Genomic DNA, 20,523 nt, shown 5'->3' on the forward strand with positions numbered 1-20,523 from the left:
CCCAGACGTTGTATCCACTCCGGACAACCTAGACGCGCGAAACTACGGGACTGTGCATCACACATCATCTTAACGGGGTCTGCTTGGCCACCCTTTCTGGAAAGTTGGCACTCTCGACTCCAAACGTTATCCCTTTTGATCGTTGACCCTTGCGTGAGCAGGTCATTCTTGGGTTCTCGAAACCGTCCCCATTCCCATTCTAGTTTGGAGTTCTTTTTTCTACCTGGTGCTATCTCTTCTTCCTTCCCCATGCCCCTTTTCCTTTCGCCATTCCATTTCTCCTTGCAAAGTTGTTGAAATCGAGAGTCGTGCGGGTCACCGGATCACTTTCATCAGCTTTCCCATACCCATTTCCCCCATCTATCTGATCGACCGTTCCCGCCTCTCTCCCCACCCCCAAACGTTCAAGTCTTGCCGTCTTGATTATCGGGACCGGGCTGTGTCAAGGAGAGAGAGTGTGTGTCTTGTGTTGGAGTTCCCGGCTCCTCGTTGTATATCGACCATTGAACACTCGAGACCCCCTGCAAGTTCAAGACGGATCAAACCTGACCGCCACCCAACCACCTCCGGTTGCAAAGGTGAACGGTCTCCACGCCGACCATCTCCCTTGGTCCCTTATCGAGCGAGAATGGGTTCTTTATCTCCAACATGCGCGGACCTGGCCTATCCAGGCTGGGTCCAGCCATTGATCTCCGTGTGCGTATCTTTCAGCAGCCATTTCATGGCGGACGAAGAAGCAAAAAGGCGAATCGAAGGATTGAAAAGCCCAATTACTGACTGATTGATCAACCTCGCAGAATCATCATTGTCGGTATTCTCATTTCATACCTACCGCAACATATTCGTATCATTACTCGGGGAACGTCTTTCGGTATATCGCCGTGGTTTGTCCTCTTGGGCACCACATCCGGAACCTCTGCATTCGTCAACATCCTGAGCTTCCCCAAGACGGCCGTCGATGTCGGCTGTTGTCGAGAGGTGAGCGGCTTTGCCTGTTTCGCAGGCCTGCTCGGAGTGATTCAGCTGGGCATGCAATGGCTGTGCTTCTTTATCATGTAGGTGTTTGCTTGATGGTCTTGGCGGTCGAAGAGAAAGAGAGGTTGGGTGGATTCACATCCCTCCGGCCCCCTTTCTTCGAGGTACAGAGATCCCTCATCACTGACACCGGACATCCCAACTGCTTAGCTTGCTCCTCTACGTGATCTACTTCCCCCGCGCCACCTCATCCACAGACCCCACCCGGTCGGAAGACGCCGCCCCAGAAGGTCAAGGACCAACCTACCGCACCGCGCTGGCCGTCACCGCAACATGCGTCTTCTACACCCTGCTGACCGCCATCATCTCCGTCGCCCTGGCGATGCGCAGACCCTCTGCCCTGGAAGGATGGGCCAACTTCCTCGGGGTCTTTGCCGCAGTCCTCGCATCCATCCAGTATTTCCCCCAGATCTACACCACCTGGCGCATTCGCGGAGTGGGCAGTCTCAGTATCCCCATGATGTGCATCCAGACACCCGGCGGCTTGCTATGGGCCGGTAGTCTGGCCGCCCGAACGGGTATCAAGGGCTGGAGTATCTGGGGTGTGATTGTCGTCACGGCCGTGCTGCAGGGTGTTCTGCTGAGCATGGCTGTCTACTTCAAGTACTTTGGTGATTCCAAGAGTAAGCAGAAGGATTTGGATGAGGACGAGCAGGACGGCCAGGCCAATGGAGCTGGTGAGGATGCGTCTGCGGGCGATGTGTCCTCTACAAAACCCCTCCTCCAAGGCCACCAAGCGTCCGTCCGAGGAGACGCCCCTGCTCCAAGGGGAGTGATGCAAAGCAACACACTGTGTATGGGTGCGGACCCTTTGATTCTCCGTGGTCGATTGCTCATATATCGACTGACTCGTGTGCGAGGGCGGACCAGAACCGTGAGGACGGGGAGAATCAGACGCGAACACTTTCTGTCTTTTCATCCTCCCCTTTCTTTCGACAACGGTGTTCAGACAGACCCCCCTACCTTGAAAAAAAAGGCCGTGTACTAAATTGGGAATTATTGTCGGAACTCGTCTAGGGAGTAGAAAGTCCGGATTTGCGCTCTCTTTGTCCAAGCCAAAAACGATGGATGTCATGCAAATTGCCATTTCGGGAATACGAAGGAGAAAAATCCTCCCGCAAGCAGGCGAGGAAGAAGAAAAAGAACGAGAAGGGGAAAAAAGGAGGAAAAAGAAAATCAACAGAAATGACATCGTTGCCTCTATTTCAACCGAATGGGCATCATCGTCTCATAGCACTCATTGATTGGAGATCTGAATATTGAATGACAGTATTTAAGCAGCAGCGTAGATCAGGCGGAAGACGTCGTTGAGAACGAAGAAGGTTCCGTCCTGGGGCTTCAGTGTGAAGAGCTGGGTGTAGTTCATGGGCTTCTGCTCATCATCGACCTGTATTTGAACACCAAGGTTAACTTTTTCCCGCGCGAGTCATGCTGGTTTGTGTTTCCATTAGAAAAGGAAAAGTCCATCTACGTACCAAGAGAGCACCGGTAACAAGAACGATGATGTTCTCGCCTGACGGCTGGGCGTCGAGAGTGGCGAGCTGGTGGCGCACCTTCTGGAATGGAAGACCCTACATAGATGGAAAAGGAACCCGATGTCAGCAAGTCTCGTTCGCTCACCACTTCCAGACGGTCGGCTTGAAATCTCGTCAGGTTTCACGGGAGGGGTAAAGGGGGCGCATACGTTCAATTTCTCGACAATTTGCTCAGTACCCATCACAGAGGAGGTCTCGAAGGTGAGCATGGACTCGGGGCGCTGGTTTCATAGAAAGTAGATGAGGTTAGTTCGAGAGATCTATTTCGTAGCAACTGTTGCCCTACTCATCTTCTCGACAGTGAGCAAGAGGCGCATGGGAGCTCAACTTACGTAGAGGCTGGCAAGACCGCTTCGGTTGCTGTCGAAGGTGTTGTAGTAGAACTCAACGAATTGCTCTATGAAAGGGGCGTTGCATGGGTTAGGCCAAGGGGAACAGCATCTCTTATGAAGTTGGAAGTCGAGTGCAACTGTTTCGATGATCACCGCGAAGCTAGAAAGCTGCAGGAGGTGCGGGGCTGCCCCTCGAGGCAGCGTATCTGGGGAAGCGTGGGCGCGAAGAGGAAGAGAGAGGAGTCTGGCAACGTACGAGCGATTGTGTTGAAGTCTAAAACACCCAAGTTAGCCATCGAGCAATCGAAGAAACCTTGAAAGAAGCGTTTTCGATGCGCTTTGTGATCTTATTGATATGGCGCAATGCCGGCTCTATCACCCCGCCGAGCAATGGAAGACCAGCAGCGATCCATGGCGGAGAGTTTGAGAGACAAGGAGGCGGAGACGGAGCGGAATTTGACTTACCGGCCATTTTGTGTGGTTATAGAATGCAGGTTTGTATAGCAAAGAAAAGGGCTGAGACTGGAGGACCAAAGACACAGAGTACTTGATGATGCAGGTGAGGAAGAGTCGAGAGGAGACTGGTACTAGTGTGTGTAGTGGGGTGTTTGTGGGCGGGCTTGGCAAAAGTCTCAGGTACCAAGGCTCGAGTTTCAGGCCGTCAATTGCGGGTTGTCGGTCGAGACCGAGTTGATTGTCGAGGACCTTGATGAACTGATGATAGATATTGTGATACGGATCAGATCAGCCTCGTTTCCTCGACGGGATCGCGGTCTGTAGTGATTTAATATAGGGAAACCCGGCTGGTCAGTTCAGTCACTAGTCAGTTCTGTACACGCTGGATCTGTACAGACACCCAATCCTGTGCATGTTATCGTTATGATTGAACTCTGTCTAATGCTGTAGTCTAGATAGCACCATTTCAATACATAAAAGGAGTGATAAGAAGCCTTGGGCCACTCAGAATGATGTAGGCAGGTCTCTTGAAAAGAAATACAGCCTTCCTGAAAGTTTTTTTTACAACCTAACACGCACCACTTTGGACCTCAACGCCACATACACTTCACGCTACTGTCATGAATGCTAAAACCTCTTATTCAGAAGCCGGCTAGCATGGCTTGTCTCCCGACGCCAAGGGCGAAACGTGCATGCGCCTGACGAAGTGCTCTTCAATAGGAGAACATGCATAGAAGTCCACCCTTAAATTGAGGCTGGGACATAACTTTACTAATGTGGACAAATGCAAGTTGTTTCTGTGTATCGTCGGAACATGGCTCGTTCGAGTCGTTAAAATTTGGACCGCGGAGTCGCAATGTGGGTAGACGAATGCCCCGAGGGCTAGAATGATGTCAATCCGCCTGCTTATTTCTTGCCTGACTTCTTGATACCCTGCTGGCCGGTGTTGAGGGGTCCCTTCTTGCCCTTGGTGGATTCGAGGAGAGCCTTCTTGGCCGCAGCGTCTGCATTGGAAACGATGAGTATCAGCATACTCGGGCGACAGCGAGAGGAAAATGGGCAGCTCCACCAACTTACCGGCACGTTGCTTCTCCTTGAATGCAAGGTCATCCTCGTCCAGATCCTTCTTCTCCTTCTTGGGCGCCTTGAGGGGCTTAGCCTTGCCGCCTGCATGTGAACTGTCAGCGAAGCACATATCATGACGTGGATGCGATAGCGCGTGGTCGTCACTGACCTTCTCTGCTGGAACCGCCCATTTTGATGATTTTGATTGACTTGTGGCCACAAAAAGATGTCGAAACTGACCAGGTAGAATAACAGAACGCTAGAATTGATCTGTTCGGACGCAGTCACTAGCGACTTCGAGGTGGCGGCGAAACTCGAACAGGAAAAATTGTTGATCCTCAGGTGGGGTACAGAGGGCCAGGCCGCCAGAGGCACAAGAGGTAAGGTCGTTGCTGCCTTGGTGCCTTATCCACGATCATAGCGCCAACCAGACAGGAACAGCCTCGCGGTCGTGGTTGATCATGGTTAACTGCAGGAAGACATGACTAGCTTATGACCAGCGTGCAAAGATTGTCAGGTCTTTTCAAATCAACGCAATGGTTTCGGCAAAGTCCATGGCTAATAGCGCTAATTAGCCGACAACAGTATTCACTGACGGAACAGAAATCCTCCCAGCAGTCAGGTTCATCGGTCAGACTCAGCAGTATCTTCGACTAAACAAATCTAGACAACGATCACAGAGGAATACCCGGTGGGAAGTTTTTACTTCATTCACTCGTCAATTGTGTGTTTCTTTCAGCACGGCTAGACATATCACTCCGACTCGGATGCAAACATATCCTCAGCCTTTGGCCTTGGCTTGCGTTGCCCTCGCTGGATCTGCCCCTCAGGTCGATGCTGGTGCTGTTCTTGCTCTTGCTGCACAGCGTGTTGAGCACCAGCTTGATCATGTGATGGCGGATCTTCCTCCATCGGTTCACCATTATCCTCATCTTCATCATCGCCGTCATCGTCGTGCATCTCAAGATCGCTATCTTCCATTGGAACACCATCTAGATCGCTCACATCGTCGTCTTCCACAATCGGGAGTGTACTTGAAGGAGGGTTTTGGTTTTGCGCCGCGGAAGGCGAACCGTCTTTAGGTCCTTCGATTGGCGTATCATCGTCAACAGCTTTCCATCGACTTTTCGTCTTCAAAGCTTGCTGATTAGATCGATCCGTATTGGCTTTTTCTGATCCTCTCTGCAGTTCTTCATCGGTCAACGGCGGATGCTCAAGAACCTCGAGGAAGTGTTCCTGATTAGAGGGCTGGAAGATACTCCAACCCTCCCACAGATGCAGAAGAGCTCCCACACTGCGCTTCCACTTCTCAGCACGAAGTCTGCCCCAGTTCAAGTCTTTCTCCAAGCGGCCGAGGTGTTCAAAAACCTTGTGCGAGCGCAGAGCATTCTCAAACAAAGACCGATATCGCCACCCTTTAGGAACCCCACTGGTGGCCGACGAAGCGAGAATATCGGAAATTAAATACAATCCCACCAGCTTGGCCGAGGACATGTCAATTTTCGACCTGGATGTATGCTGGCCTTCGCCATCTTCCTCGTCTTGTCGAGCAGCATCCTTTTCTCCCTCCCGCCCTGGATTGGCTCCCGTGTATGCCAAGGGACGCAGGATATTCAGTATGATCATGTCAACAACCTCGCGAGCACCTGTCCCTGCATGTTTGATAGCAAAGGCTGTCACCCGAGCAACGTCACCACGCCGTAATTTGGCATGGGTTGTGGGTAGACGGGCAAGCAGATGTGTGAGCTTTGCTTTTTGTAAGGGGTTCATATAACCCGCACTGTCCTGATGAGACGCTGTTCCCTCTGATGGGGGGCCACCTCCAAGATTACGCCTCTCTTCCTCGCCGTCAGACATCTCTTCTTCTGACGAATTGTAATCATCCTCCGAAACAAATTCGTCCAGTCGTGTAGTGAATTCGAATCTGATACCTGTGTCGGGCGAGGTCCAGATGGGTCCACCATCGAAGACAGAGCATGATTGCCGACCGGCAGCTCTAGCACTACTGCGTGCTCGAGGATTGGTGATGATTTGCCATAACTTCCATCGATAGTAAACACCACCGGGACTTCGTGCATCCCATATCCAAGCCCATTTCTCTTCTTTCTGTACCTCCGGACGGCTCATCAGAAGGGCTTCAAATTCTGGTCCATGTTTCAGAAGCGTCTCCAGGGTTTTGTGAATCAATCGTAGTTGCTTGATGTCCCCCGGTGCTTGGACCTCAACTCTCGTGCGGCTTCCGGCTCTTCCTGCGATTGATCCATATGAGTCCGGAGGTGCAAATCCACGGTGGGGGCCTGGAGGCGGGGCACGGCTGAGGCTTTCACCGTAGTTCTGCTGAACAGCTTTTGCTCCAAATGGAAGTGACTTTGATGTTGTCGTGCCGATGGTTTGTGGCATCGTTGAATTGATCGCAGCCGAAGAATGACCCTTGTGTATGGATAGATAATGACCTCGGCCAAGGTACTTCTTGTCCAGGAGACTGATGGCAGAGTTGACATCTGAAAGCGGCGTTTCACTTGCGAGGGTAATGATGGCGGCTGCGGACTTTCGCTCGGTGGGCGATTGACTGGTTGGCCGTATGATATTGACACTGTCAACCGTGAGGAAGGAGGGAATCAAGGATTTGAGCACAGAAGGAGATGTACCCAACGGCAGCGATTCGAGACACAGGGTGTACCTTGAGGCCGCCTTCTCTGCCTCTCTTGCGTCGGCCCTGCGCTCATCTTCGTCGTCCGAGGTGCTTCGAAATGCGGATCGTGCGGCGGTTGGGACAGGAGAGGACGAGTCATTTCCCAAGACACCGGATGCTGGGTCCCGGCTGCGTGAAGATTGTCCGAACGGTCTCAGACCACCTCGCGATGCAAGACTTGAAGGCGGTGGTGGTAGTGTCCCAGGGCCGCTGTTTCGAGTCCCGGAGCTTGAGAAGTGTCTTGACGGCCGCGTTCCTCCCAGTCCACCGCCTCTGCCCCCAAAATGACCTTGTCGTCCGTCTGAGCCTCTAGTAGGTGCAGATGCATCCTCTTCGAAAGACTTCACGAAATCCTCGTACACGGCAGCAGTCTCGGCCTTTTCACGGGCGCGCTTGGCTTCGGCTTCGGCTTTCGCTTTCTCGAATGGGGATTTTTTGGTTAATGATGACGAGGTAGACTCCCTATCCGGGAAGCCCTTTCCTCTACGATCATCAGACATGCTTAAGAGGGCACATGCATTCACGAACCTCACTTCTTCCGATGTAATCGCTGTATCTATCCTTGAAGTTAGATAGCTTGGATTCGTTTCCTTTCCAAGATCAACATTCTGCACCCTACAGCGGGCGGTGGGCGAGGCGGTCTCTAGTCGCTCCCCGGGAAAGCGTCACCGGAGTGAAGTTGCTCTAATGTAAGCAGACCGAGCCAGTCAAAGAGGTGCCGAATACGGGTACCGTACTGTGGCGCTCAATGTGCTTGACAGATATTGAAAATCTGGCTGATGGCCTCTTCATTAATTCAGGCTCTTCTGCGCTTTCTCACTCAAGATGCCCAAGTTCCACTGGCTGTGGCGATAAACAAGACTCCAAAGCTAATTACAGAAAGCTCACATGTCTAGGTGAGCCCCGAGTGGATTTGTTACCATGCGCCCCATACTCCGCTTTCTCCGACTGACGGCCCGATCGCGCAGAAAGTGTAGCTATAGCCAACCTGCCGACTCTGGAGGAGATCCCCGGCGACGCAAAGCTTGCCAAGCAAGTACATAATAATAATGGCTACTAGCTAGTAACTCTAATTTGCAAGCCGTAGGATCGGGTATTTTAGTTGGAGAACTCTGGTGGCAAATAACGCTTTGCCGTGCTTCGACCCTAAAGATCCTACAGTACTAAGTACAGTGAATGACTACATGTCATGATGTCTGTACATGAGTACATGATACATGAGCTTCGGGTACTGTAGTCTGTAACTATGTCTCATCCAATGACGAAACTGAAAGTGTACATCACTTACATACCATGATACTACAGAAGTACAGGAGACAACACTGTACAGTACATACTGTAACTTACAGGACATGCCATAAACCTGGCGAGCTTCGTCTTGAACCAATCATTACGGGCTTTGAGTGATGTCCTCGATTCGTCAAGGCATAATACAGTGTAAGATACGGAGCTTACACCGTTACCGTTACACAGTGTCTCGGAGCATACCGTGTATCCACGTAACCATAGTCAAAATTCGTAATTATGTATACGCTATTACACTTATACAAATGTAAAGTACCACTCGCTAAGCGTATCAACATTTGTACCCGCCTACTCCGAGGCTTTGGTCCAACATGGTAAAACCCCGCGAGAAAGATTTCCCGTTTTCACTACAGTAGCATGTAACCCTCATAAACACCACTGGGCAGTGGGCAGTAAACACTTCAACAATGGAGTGGATACCTTAATATTGACATGATCACAAGGACAACTTTATATAGTGGCATCATGGCATGTGTATCACTTTACTGGTCATTGTATCGTATGGAATTGCAGCCCTTATCAGTTACATTACGTGACATCGAGTCGGGAGTCGGGACTCGGAACCTTTGTCGACTCAGGTAATCGACCGTGCGTTGACTGCGCTTAGTGCGCTCTCCTCCGATGTATTACCGCTGTCACACCAGTTGTCAAACAAACCTACCATTCATCCACCCCCAATTTCCAAGTCGCAGGGAACAAACCCCATCTCTCGATTTCCCGCTCTTCGCCCGCTCCGCCATCCAACTCCATCCTCAACAGATACCATATTCGATTCGACTTGCTTTTTTTCACTTCCCAGTCTCGGACGAACGCCCTACTCTGCTGTCTGTCGAGTCTGACAACAAGAAGGGTTTGGCCGTCATCATCGTGGAATAGCTTTTCTTCTGCCTCGATCAGTGATATAGTGAACCCGAACCAGGAGGTGGCCCGACAGGGCTGCCAGTCATAAGAGGAAAATGTCTGGGCACTTTTCATTTGACCATTCTCGCTCAGGCTCAAGATCCTCGCAAGATCCTCGGTCGTCTCGTGGTCAGACGTACGCCACGGATACTCGTCACTCCTTCGGTCGCGCTGCTCGTGTCTCCAACCCAAACGTGTTCTCCGATGAGTACTCCCTAGAACCTATCCAGGCGGACGACCGCATCGAACGGGTGCCTTCCTCTTCATCAATCTCATCCTCGACGACCCTTCGCTCTCTCCATCCCAACCAGAAAACAGGGAGTCAGGCGACCACCGAAAATGAGAATCCTTTCGGGGATGACGCCCGGCTCTCGACCGAGGAGCCCCATCGGTCAAGCCTCCCTCAGAAAGGTATGGCGGGCTTTTCTACCAATCGCGGGTCGATTGTTTCAGTCAACAATAGTCTCGCTGCTGTTCAGCGAACCCATAGTGTCTCTTCTCGCTTTTCGTTGCCTCGTGCCATGAGTCCATATACCGGAGCGACCGGACCGAGCCACCCCTACGCGATGTATCCTCAGGTTGGCGTTTCACGTTCGCCCAGCGTGGTCAGTACCTCCACAATTCGCCCGCACGATCGGCTGCCGGAGGGAACAGGCGGTCCCCAGCATCCGTACGCAATGTATTCGCAAAACGTTGTCGACGAGGGCATGGACGAGACCGTGATCCCGGTTGGCTTTCCCGGTCATAATCCGTCGTATCAGTCGCCATCGGGCCGTCGGGACAATGATGTCGGGGATATTATCGGAGCCGACGGGCATGCTGAGCCATTGCCTCCTTATTCACGATACCCTACCGGAGTAGTCCCCAAGCCCCCAGGGAGCGAGTCTGAGCCTGATGTGACCGCAGTCGCAGAGGCCGAGCATCTTCATCCAGTGTCTCCAGTTCAACATCATCATATCCCCGAAAACTCTGCGCATGCCTTGGCACCACATTCCTCAGGTAGCACAACGGCAGTGGAGAATGACTCCCAAGACGGCAGAGAATGCATCGCGCCGACCACGGGTATTATGGCATTCGAAGAGAAGCTCAAACACAAGGGCAAGAAGACTGTCTGCTGTGGATTACCAATCTGGACCATTGTCCTGGTCGCTACAGTTCTGTTAATTGGTGGATCAATCGGTGGTGCCATTGGAGGTATCATTGGGGGTAAAAAGGCTGCCGATCATCAGAGTGAATCAGCTGCTTCGCCTCATGGCCCTAAAATAGTCACGGTGACTGCAACGCCATCAATGGATTATTCGACAATGACAAGTTCTCCAACAAACTTCAAGCCATTGCCCACGGGAGAGTATCTCGTCCCAGCTCAATTACACAACTTCTCCCGCATGTGCATTGATGACAACAAATTTCGGCACGCTTGGAGTTGTATGGATCAACCCTCGAATTTCGACATCAGATTTGGTGGCGACAACGGCCATCATCACTCCGTTGTGTTCAACAATGCCGGTCCCACGTCTAGCCTCACTTACGGTGCCCAACCGCCGATTTTTCCTACCCCGACACAGTCCCTCAGCTTTGCGTTTGACACAAGTGAGACCGGGTTAGGTCCTGCCCTTTTCCTTTTTGCCAAGTTCGATAAGCTTGTCATAGTCCCTGAAACTCAATTCGAGTCGGCAGGCTCCGTTTCCGCACGGTCACTCAACGGTGACGGACATCTATTTGATCGAATCCATCGCATGCAAACAGCACAGCCTGGCGACAAGCCTTGGTTCTGCTATTGGAACCAGACAATGATGGAGATGTTCATCTATGTGGACCAGTTTACAGCGTCTGCAATCACGAACGGTGCCTCGGCCTCCACGGATATGACCCTTGTCACGGCGAGTCCATCCCCAACTCCAAGCGTGAATGGCCTTCTTGATCTTCCCAGGAAGATCAAGATCGAAGAGCGGCGTGATTTTGCAGGAATCCAGCAACCATACTGCGAGCAGATGCAAATTGGTCCTGATGGCCGTGTAAAGGGACCTATTCAGAGTCAGATCATTACGATCCAAGAACGAGAGCCTACTCCTACAACAACCTACACGAACGCGGACAACGGCGCTCGTCAAACATACACCGCCAAGGCGCAATTTGCGACTCCATGTTATTGTCTGTCGACGACTGATTAGTGTTTTCCATTATTTTGCTGGCGTTCAAGCGTGTTTGTCCTCAACATTTCAAAGTAAGCTTGGGTGTTTTTCCGGCGTTGGCTTGGCGTCGACCATCCATCAATGAGGTCTTCCGTTGTCTTCAGATCACGTGTCAATGATCATCATCATCTTCTTCTTCAGTTTCATCGATCATATCTTCCTGTCAGTCTCAAATACCAGCAAATTTGTCACAAATCTATTCCAAAAAGGATTAGGAATGTACGTGAATCTTCTTGAATTTGTATTGTCCCTAGATTTCCTCGGTTCCAGAAAAAGGCAACCTACTCCAGTAACTATGGTATACACTGTTGGCTGTACAGTCATGCAGTGTGCACTGCGCAGCACCAGTTCCATCTGGCCTCAGAAAGTGGTCCTAAGGTTCAAGTTATCGAGGCAGTAAATCTCAGGAAGCCATTGCTCAATATGGAATATCCTAGTTGAGCTTCATGCAGTGACACACCAAGACGAGTCAGATGCCCGCTGGTTCTAAGGTATTATCTCGAAAACATGTGAGAGACAAGGTGGGCATATACCCTGATGTTAAGGGCATCGATTAGGATCCCTACGATTGACCAGAGCTTCTGAATTAGTGGAATTCCCACGACACCTTACATTCGTGGAGTCAGTAGGTATGAGGTCCTGACATGGTTGAGTAACGAAGCATGCTGAAGCCCGCTTGTATACTGGTCTGCTCCAATGCCCAAATTTATCAACTTGACCGTAAGTATGTACGGGGACGTGACTGATCCCGTCTCTCTAGACCACAAACAACAAACAGCCTCATCGACCGAATAGGTTTGGAGGAACAATATTCTTCCTTTGGCGCTGACTACAGGATCACCCTTTTACTGTACGTACCTCTGCCCATTCAAGATAGGAAACAATTGAAATCGGGAAAGTGGATACGGAGGTTCAAAACCGAACTAGGTACCTCACGAAGCCTCTATTGTCCCAAGGTGTCGGTGGAGATGCTCCTTCGCTCGTCTCTTGACAAATTGAGTAGCTTTGCAGCAGACATCTGCTGCTCTCGTATTCAATAGCATCGGACAGAAAGACGACAGTGGAATGAAATGGAGATCAATTACGTCAAAGCTTGGATGTACATATGGAATGTAGTGTACCAACAGGAGTGTAGTGTACCAACATCTTTGGAGGACAGAATCTCAAAATGGTGAGACATCGAAGCGTAGTTGGTCAGTTCAAGAGCTTTTACCTGAAAGCTGTGAATGTTAGGATTCGATTGCACCCGTCTGAACCTGACAGCACTGTCACAGCAGTGTCAACTTGTCAAGACTGTTAGTTGACCCGACTCAACTCGACAGACCCTTCCGGTAAGACCCAAGAAACTCGATGATTGTCTCATAGTTCAATAGCAAGCATAAATACATGCAGCCACAAGGCTCAATGACTGGGCTGAAGGTGAAGGAAAGAGAGCGTTTACATAAGCATGCGCCGAATGTGTGATGCTGTGGTGATTTCCCTGAGTTGTGACCGACGCTAGCATAACCACACAAGCCACTAGTACTAATTCTGCCACCTTAAACGGCCATGCGTAAGCATCCACCCCCCGGCCGTCCGCCGCCCATGCTTGAGCTGCCCGAAGCCCACGCTCGTGAGGTAGAGCCTGAGGCACCCACACTTCCGACACCTCGCACACCACCTGCATCCCTCTATCCTCTCTTCATCGACATCCTCGTCTTCTTCTCAAACCCCCACTCAATATTCACTTGTTGCATTCGCACTCCGCTTCAATCACAGCTTCTTCATTGAAATCTCAGCACCTGAACTCGGAATCTTCCATCTCTTACATCCATCGATCATCTGTCCGTGGACCATCCAGATCAAATGATCGCGTCTCCTAGATGACCTTCCCTCCCCCTCACCCTTCCGCCCAATCGTCGATTGCTTCTGGCACCGATAAAACTTCTTCGACCAGGACCGATATTGGTGCCTGGGGCCGGTCCTCTTCTCAGTCTGGGACTCGTCGTGGATTGACTCCTCTCGCCACAAATCTTGCTTCATCTACAGCTCCGCCCGCTTCTGCCCGGGGGTTGGACGCAGGTCCGGGGGCATCAACTCCTTCCTCGTTCTCCGCTGTGCTGAGCGCTTCCAGAGGTCTATTCGGGGGAAGCCCAAAGCCCACCTCCTCCGCTTTCACTTCGCTGCAGTCGGGCTCACAGCAGCAAGCTCAATCTGTCGCTTCACCCAAATTCCGTGCCCACACACCTTCAGGCTCCCACTTTTCTGCCACCACAGGTTCCGTAACAGCCAGCGGAGGAACCGGACCCGGCGGTGGTCTAGGATCTTCTAGAAGTGCTGCGTTCTCACCTTTGTCGTCCGGCACAACCGTCAATTCTCCCACAGGCTTCGCTTCGGATAAGGCAGGCTCATCAGCCGCGCACTCGAGCCAATCTTCTCTCACGAAGATTTCGATCGCTCAGGTCTTCCTCCTGCTGGACTCAATATCAGAGAAAGAAGGCAAAGAGAAGTGGGAAACCAAAGCTGCTCAAATTCACAAAGTAGGTCAACTTGAAAGCAAGCATCTACGCCAGAACATCTCTATCCATTGCTAATTCTGGAACCTTCAAGCTTGTCTCGTCGAACGGAATGGAGGCCTTTTCGAAGTACTTCCGCCGTCTGTTGACTGGCAATGCCCCGCAGATCTTCCCTGGCGTAAACAAGTCTGTCGAGAATGCAAGCAATTATCCGCTCTTGGTGCAGGAAATGCAGAAAGTTGCCCTGGATATCGAGCAAGCTCAGAAAATTGCCGAGACCGTAGACACCTCAGAGGGCGATATCTTCCGCGACTTTGACCTGTCCACATTTTTGGACCATTTCCGCCTCGACCCTGTGGTGAAAGTCTCACTAGCGTTGGCCTTCAAGCTGACGAGCAAATCCGACCTTCGAGCCAAAGGTAGGTTGTCCTGATGTTGAGAGGCTTTACAGTCAACAGAGGTGGACCTTTCGCTAACTTGATTCTCCAACTCAGCTGATGCAATCCTCTCAAACTCCCTCACGCCCTTCCTCTCTAGCTTGGCGAATCCTTCAGATGCGACCAAGGATTTCCCGCACTCTTTCCTCGGAATGACCATCGAGCGGTTCATCCTCTATCCTCCTCGAAACTTCACCAACGAAATCAAGGCCAAGCTAGTATATGCTACCAATTTGAGGTTTCAAAAGCTCGCCTTGGATATGCCTTTCGAAGTTTCTTCAGCATTGCAGATGTTCCTCTTTGTTGACCCTGATTATGTCCTGGTGCGACAGCTTCATGCGAAGGGCCCTCGCGCGTCAGCTAGCACAGAGCTGCTGATAGACCTTATCAATGCCACGGGTCAGGATAGTTGGAACGAGCAGAACTTCGCTAGTGCTATGCTTTTCATGGTTCTGTCGCAGTACTGGCAGCAATTCTCACTTGAAAATCTTTTCAGTGCCTATATTGGAAAATCACCTAATTGGGAATTGGTTCTTCGGAACTTTGACCGTGAGGGGTTGCGATTGGACCCAAAGCAGTTTTCCAAGCTCTTCGACCTACTGGCTACGGCTGCCGCAAAGAACTCATCCTTGGACTTGCAGAAGCTGTTTGGCGGAGACTGGGAACATCGGGACGCGCAAATGTCTCTTTTGACTTCCTTCATTGTTTCGCGCGCGGACCCGTCACTCATACCCAATTTACGCCCTGCGTTCCCCGAAGATTTCTTTGAGAGTAGCTCAGAGACCGTCAAGGCGCTTTCTGAACGCGCTGCCAAGTCGCCGCTTCGATGCTTGGACGCAATCAAGGCAATCTTTGATGTTGCTTTGTTCTCACAGTCTTCGTGGGCTGCGGCAGAGAGCCAGCTTCTCATCAAGGCTGTGGTTCAATTTGACCTTCCCATCTTCCTGATTTCGGCTCTTGCTATGAAACAGCCTTGGACTGATGTTCAAACCACCTTCGTCGTTCGTACCTTTGTCGTTTTTCTTGGAAAGCAAGAAGAGGGTTACCAGCTCGCGCTTGATGGGGCGTGGCGTCAGGATAGGCAATGGGTTGCAGCGAAGCTTTTTGAAGCTTTCACTCAAGATCCTACAACCACGGCAATGATCTATGAGCATGCGGTTGAGTATGGATGGCTCGAATATCTCCTTACATTCTCAAATGGATTGGCTCTCGATCTGGCCTGCTACTGCCACCGAAAGAACAATCTTGACCTTGAGCACTGGGTTCGCAACGCCGCCCAGAAGGGCCACCACGTGAATATGGGTGATCTTCTTTCGAAGTTCCTTCGGATCAAAGCCGAAGATGAGCTTCACGTGCAGAGAAAAGAGCAGCCGGCCCCACAGATGGTCAGCCTCTCTGTGAAGACTGTCTACACGCTACTATCCGTCCTGGAGGAATATGTCGGAGATCGCGAGAACTTGACCCCTGTTCAACGGATCTGCATCCAGACCTACCCAAGATTGATCAATTATGGGGAAGGCTTTGATGATATAATCGATGCGAATGGCGAATCTGGCAATTCCCTCCCAGAGGCGATCGACAAGCAGATGCAAGAACTCTTCGGCAAGATGTACCACGAAGAGCTTTCATTGCGCGAGATGCTGGAACTCATGCGCCAGTATAAATCGTCGCGTAACCCCACCGAGCAAGATCTCTTTGCCTGCATGGTGCATGGCTTGATTGATGAATACCATTGCTACCATGAGTATCCACTCGAGGCATTGACCAAAACAGCTGTCATGTTCGGTGGTATCATTAACTTCAGACTCGTGGATGGGATAACACTCAAAGTTGGCCTTGGCATGATTCTCGAGGCTGTCCGGGAGCATGAAGTGCACGATCCGATGTTCAAGTTTGGCGTAGAAGCCATCGAGCAATTGATCAACCGACTGAGCGAGTGGGCTGGGTTCTGTCATCTTCTCCTGCAAATTCCAACCCTTCAAGGAACCCCCATTTTCCAAAAGGCTGAAGAGGTCCTGCGTGAACAAGGCTCACAGCCTGGGGATAGTGAAAGGCTCGATGAGTTCGGTTCCACGAATTTACCAAACGGCAACAATGACGAGTTGTCGGTGCCTGATGGTAGCATGAGGAAGTTCCGCTCAATCTCAATCGACCCCCCACTGCGCTCAGAGATTTATCGGGATCCTGATGAAGACATTCAGGACAAGATTCTGTTTGTTTTGAATAACGTCTCCGAGCAGAATATCGACGAAAAGCTTCGAGATCTGCGTGACGTCCTTCGAGACCACCATCATCAGTGGTTTGCCGCGTATCTCGTGGAGGAGCGGGCAAAGTTGCAGCCGAACTTCCAGCAACTCTACCTCGATCTTTTGGATAGAATTGGTGATCGTATTCTTTGGGCCGAGGTTCTGAGGGAGACCTACGTCAGCCTTTCTCGGCTTCTGAACTCTGAAGCTACCATGACCTCTTCCACTGATCGAAGCCATCTGAAGAACCTTGGAGCCTGGCTGGGGTCGCTGACGATTGCGAAGGACAAACCCATTAAGCACAAGAATGTCTACTTCAAAGGCCTTCTTCTTGAAGGATATGATACGCAGCGCTTGATGGTCACGATCCCGTTCACCTGCAAGGTCCTCGTGCAAGCGACAAAGTCCAAGGTCTTCAGGCCCCCAAATCCTTGGTTGATGGATATACTGGGTCTTCTTTTGGAATTATATCACTTTGCAGAGCTCAAACTGAACTTGAAGTTTGAAATCGAAGTCCTTTGCAAGGATCTCGACCTCGACCACAAGACTATTGCGCCTGCTATCATTATTCGTGATCGCAGCGCCCACGTTAGTGATGAAGGCGTGATTCCCGCCCCGGCCGGTATCGCAGATGGACTTGAGCCCTTCAATGATTTATCCATCGGTCCTCTCAGTCAAGGACTTCAAAATGAACGTCTGTCGCCCGCTGCGATTATGTCGAATTTGCCGAGCCTCGAGAAAATTCTTGTCCTTCCCCCTCCGCTAGCAGCATGGTTGATGCCAGCGTTCTCCGACAAATCGTCCACACCGCAGTGGAACGTGCCATTGCCGAGATCATCACACCAGTTGTGGAACGATCAGTCACCATCGCTTCCATTTCAACCGTTCAGCTGGTATCCAAAGACTTTGCCACAGAGCCCGACGAGGAGAAGGTCCGCCAGGCTGCTGGTATCATGGTTCGACAGCTGGCTGGGAGTCTTGCCCTTGTCACCTGCAAAGAGCCGCTAAAGGTCAGCATGACAAATTACATTCGCGTGATGCAGCAGGAATACTCTGACCAGCCAATGCCCGAGGGCCTCGTTCTCATGTGCGTGAACGACAACTTGGATGCTGCATGCGGTATCGTGGAGAAGGCCGCCGAAGAAAAGTCATTGCCGGAAATCGAGAAAGTTATTGAGCCACAACTTGAGGCCCGCCGTCGTCACCTTGCCACCCGACCCAATGAACCTTTCTTGGACCCGTCCATGAACAGGTGGGGTCTCTTCATTCCAGAACCATACCGTCAAATGCCAGGAGGATTGAACAAAGAACAACTCGCGATCTACGAGGAATTCGCGCGTCAGTCTCGTGGACCAGTTCCTGCTCATCCCCAAAACGTGTCCGCGGATTCTGGCCGCCAAATTCCAGATGTGCTTCAAGAGGCGTTCCCGCCCCCAATCCCCAATCTTTCGACACCAGCCGAGCAACCAGCTGTTCCTCACCGAACTCCACAGGCTCAGAATGCTGTGACCCAAATGGGTCTCCCTTCGAATGGGTTCCTCGAGGCTCAGAGCCCCCGCGAACGTGTGGATGCTATGATTTCCGAGCTGCAGATGTCCTGCAGGAATGCCTCTGAGCAGCACGTCAAAGACCTTGGCCGTGACAGCACTGTACTTCAGGAATACAACCAGATTTTGCGTGCTATTCTCACCTCACCAAATGGAGAGGAGCTTGCTCGTCTGACCTCGCTGAAGATCTGCACTACCCTGTACTCTCAATCTTCTAGCTCGTTGGAAATTGAAGTGCTTGTTCACTTGCTCGCCAAGCTGGGTGATATGTCGACTTTGATTTCAAGATACACTTGGGCATTGCTTTCGGAGGTTGATGATGAGCACATGTTCAACATTCCCGTGACCGTTGCTCTCATTGATGCCGGCCTCATGGATATCCGCCGAGTTGACATGGTCATAAATCGTCTAATCCTGCAGAAGAATATCAACGCCATTGAACTACTTGACAACCTGATGAGTCGCCTGCTGTTCAATGATGAGCCCACTGCGCTGCGATCTGACTTCGCTGGAAGTCTCGAGGCAATCAGCCAATGGCTGGCTGAGGATGGGAACGTTGCCCCCGCCCTTGATATTGTTCGCAAACTTCGCGATGCTGGTATCCCTGAAGTGGTCACTCCGTTGCTCACAGACCAGGCTCGATCCAAGCGTGACCAGATGGAGTACATTTTCAGTGAATGGATTGGTGTCTACCGGGGGTCAAACGCTAGCGAGCGTACTTACTTGTCCTTCCTCCAGGACATGCACAACCGCCAAGTGATGAATACTCAAGAAGACTCGGTCCTTTTCTTCCGCCTCAGCATTGATATTTCGGTCGTTATGTTTGAGAACGAGTCTCAGAACCCCAACGGAAGTCTTGACGAGGCTTTCCTCTACATTGATGCTCTTGCGAAGCTCGTTGTCCTTCTCATCAAGTATCAAGGCGAAGCTACTGGTGCTGTTAGGGCTGACAAACCGTCCTACTTCAACTCCATCCTCTCCGCACTAATCTTAGTGCTAAATAATCATCATGTTATGAGAGGCGAAGGTTTCAATCAGCGGGTTTTCTTCCGCTTGTTCTCCACCATTCTTTGCGAGTACTCGATCGCAGGCCTTCAAGATCATGAGCAGCACCAGGGCATGATCTTTGCCCTTGCCAACAAGTTCCTTAGCCTTCAGCCACTCTTTGTGCCTGGCTTTGTTTACGGATGGCTTTCTTTGATCTCTCATCGGGTGTTCATGTCTGACATGCTGAACATGCCAGACCGCAAGGGATGGGCTCCTTATTGCGAGATCATGCAAGCGCTTCTCTCCTACATCGGCGAGCAGCTCAAAGCTGCCGAGATTCACTATGTTGCCAAAGATCTTTACAAGGGTGTTCTCCGCATTCTGTTGATTCTTCACCACGACTTCCCCGAGTTCGTTGCGGAAAACCACTTTGAGTTTTGCAATGTGATCCCGGCGCATTGCGCACAGCTTCGCAATCTGGTCCTCAGCGCCTACCCATCCTCCTTCCAGAAGCTTCCGGATCCCTTCCGCGAAGGCTTGAAGGTCGAGCGGCTCGAAGAGATGCGAGAGATCCCCAGGATTGCTGGCGACATCATTTCGCCTTTGCAGAGTGTTGACATCAAGCACGTCATTGACGATGCTCTTCAAAGTGACAGCATTTCTGATGTCGCCGTGCAGCGGATTTGCGATGCTGTTCTCGTGGCTGAGCCGAAGGAGACTGCGCTCTTCTATGTTCCCATCAACGTGGATGTCGTTCTCATCAACGCGATGACTCTGTACATCGGTCAGCAGGGCGTCGAGCAGCACGCTATGAAAAGCAACGCGCGCCACGCTTTTGAGACTTCAGCCCACGCTGCACTCTTGGAGAAGATTGCTCAAGTGATGCAGCCCGAGGGTCGCTATTATTTGCTGAGTGCGATGGCCAACCAGCTTCGATACCCCAATAGCCACACATACTTCTTCACCCTCACAATCCTGCGCTTGTTTGGAGTGGACTTCTCCGACTCTGATGACTCCGCGATCCGACAGCAGATTATCCGTGTGCTTTTAGAGCGATTGATCGTCCATCGTCCCCACCCATGGGGCCTCATCATCACTCTGCAGGAGCTTCTCCAAAACCGAAGCTACTCTTTCTTCCGCCTCCCCTTCATTCAGGCGGCCCCCGAGGTACGATACTGTCTCCTTCCTTGGTTGCCTAGTCTAATCACTCACTGACTCATCTCCTATCTAGATCGGTCGCCTTTTTGATGCTCTTCTCCAGCACATCCAGCAGCAAAGCCCCCGTCCTGTCGCCTAGGC

At 51.3% G+C, this 20,523-nt stretch overlaps 6 protein-coding genes across 6 annotated transcripts; 3 read left to right on the forward strand and 3 right to left on the reverse strand.

The window, feature by feature from the left end:
• Positions 1-628: 628 nt before the first annotated feature.
• Positions 629-2,023, forward strand: N7539_001994 (uncharacterized protein; the record flags this gene model as incomplete). The annotated part of the gene is made up of 3 exons (XM_056931597.1): positions 629-696; positions 798-1,055; positions 1,186-2,023. 3 exons carry the CDS (start codon positions 629-631, stop codon positions 2,021-2,023), a joined length of 1,164 nt encoding a protein of 387 aa, XP_056793628.1.
• Positions 2,024-2,308: 285 nt separating this feature from the next.
• Positions 2,309-3,374, reverse strand: N7539_001995 (nuclear transport factor 2 family protein; the record flags this gene model as incomplete). Its single annotated transcript, XM_056931598.1, has 6 exons — positions 2,309-2,422; positions 2,511-2,606; positions 2,720-2,791; positions 2,903-2,967; positions 3,159-3,176; positions 3,368-3,374. 6 exons carry the CDS (start codon positions 3,372-3,374, stop codon positions 2,309-2,311), a joined length of 372 nt encoding a protein of 123 aa, XP_056793629.1.
• An 890-nt stretch (positions 3,375-4,264) lies between these two features.
• On the reverse strand, positions 4,265-4,614 carry N7539_001996 (translation machinery-associated protein 7; the record flags this gene model as incomplete). Its single annotated transcript, XM_056931599.1, has 3 exons — positions 4,265-4,362; positions 4,436-4,525; positions 4,593-4,614. The coding sequence occupies 3 exons, from the start codon at positions 4,612-4,614 to the stop codon at positions 4,265-4,267; spliced, it is 210 nt and encodes a 69-aa protein (XP_056793630.1).
• A 562-nt stretch (positions 4,615-5,176) lies between these two features.
• Positions 5,177-7,615, reverse strand: N7539_001997 (uncharacterized protein; the record flags this gene model as incomplete). Its single annotated transcript, XM_056931600.1, has 1 exon — positions 5,177-7,615. The coding sequence occupies one exon, from the start codon at positions 7,613-7,615 to the stop codon at positions 5,177-5,179; it is 2,439 nt and encodes an 812-aa protein (XP_056793631.1).
• A 1,761-nt stretch (positions 7,616-9,376) lies between these two features.
• On the forward strand, positions 9,377-11,491 carry N7539_001998 (uncharacterized protein; the record flags this gene model as incomplete). The annotated part of the gene is made up of 1 exon (XM_056931601.1): positions 9,377-11,491. The coding sequence occupies one exon, from the start codon at positions 9,377-9,379 to the stop codon at positions 11,489-11,491; it is 2,115 nt and encodes a 704-aa protein (XP_056793632.1).
• A 1,883-nt stretch (positions 11,492-13,374) lies between these two features.
• On the forward strand, positions 13,375-20,521 carry N7539_001999 (CCR4-NOT core subunit CDC39; the record flags this gene model as incomplete). The annotated part of the gene is made up of 5 exons (XM_056931602.1): positions 13,375-14,031; positions 14,102-14,426; positions 14,502-17,384; positions 17,504-20,391; positions 20,456-20,521. The coding sequence occupies 5 exons, from the start codon at positions 13,375-13,377 to the stop codon at positions 20,519-20,521; spliced, it is 6,819 nt and encodes a 2,272-aa protein (XP_056793633.1).
• Between the last annotated feature and the right edge of the window lie 2 nt (positions 20,522-20,523).

Source organism: Penicillium diatomitis, assembly GCF_028827545.1.
Source record: "Penicillium diatomitis strain IBT 30728 chromosome Unknown utg000002l_segment0_segment0, whole genome shotgun sequence".
Classification (NCBI taxonomy): Eukaryota; Fungi; Ascomycota; class Eurotiomycetes; order Eurotiales; family Aspergillaceae; genus Penicillium; species Penicillium diatomitis.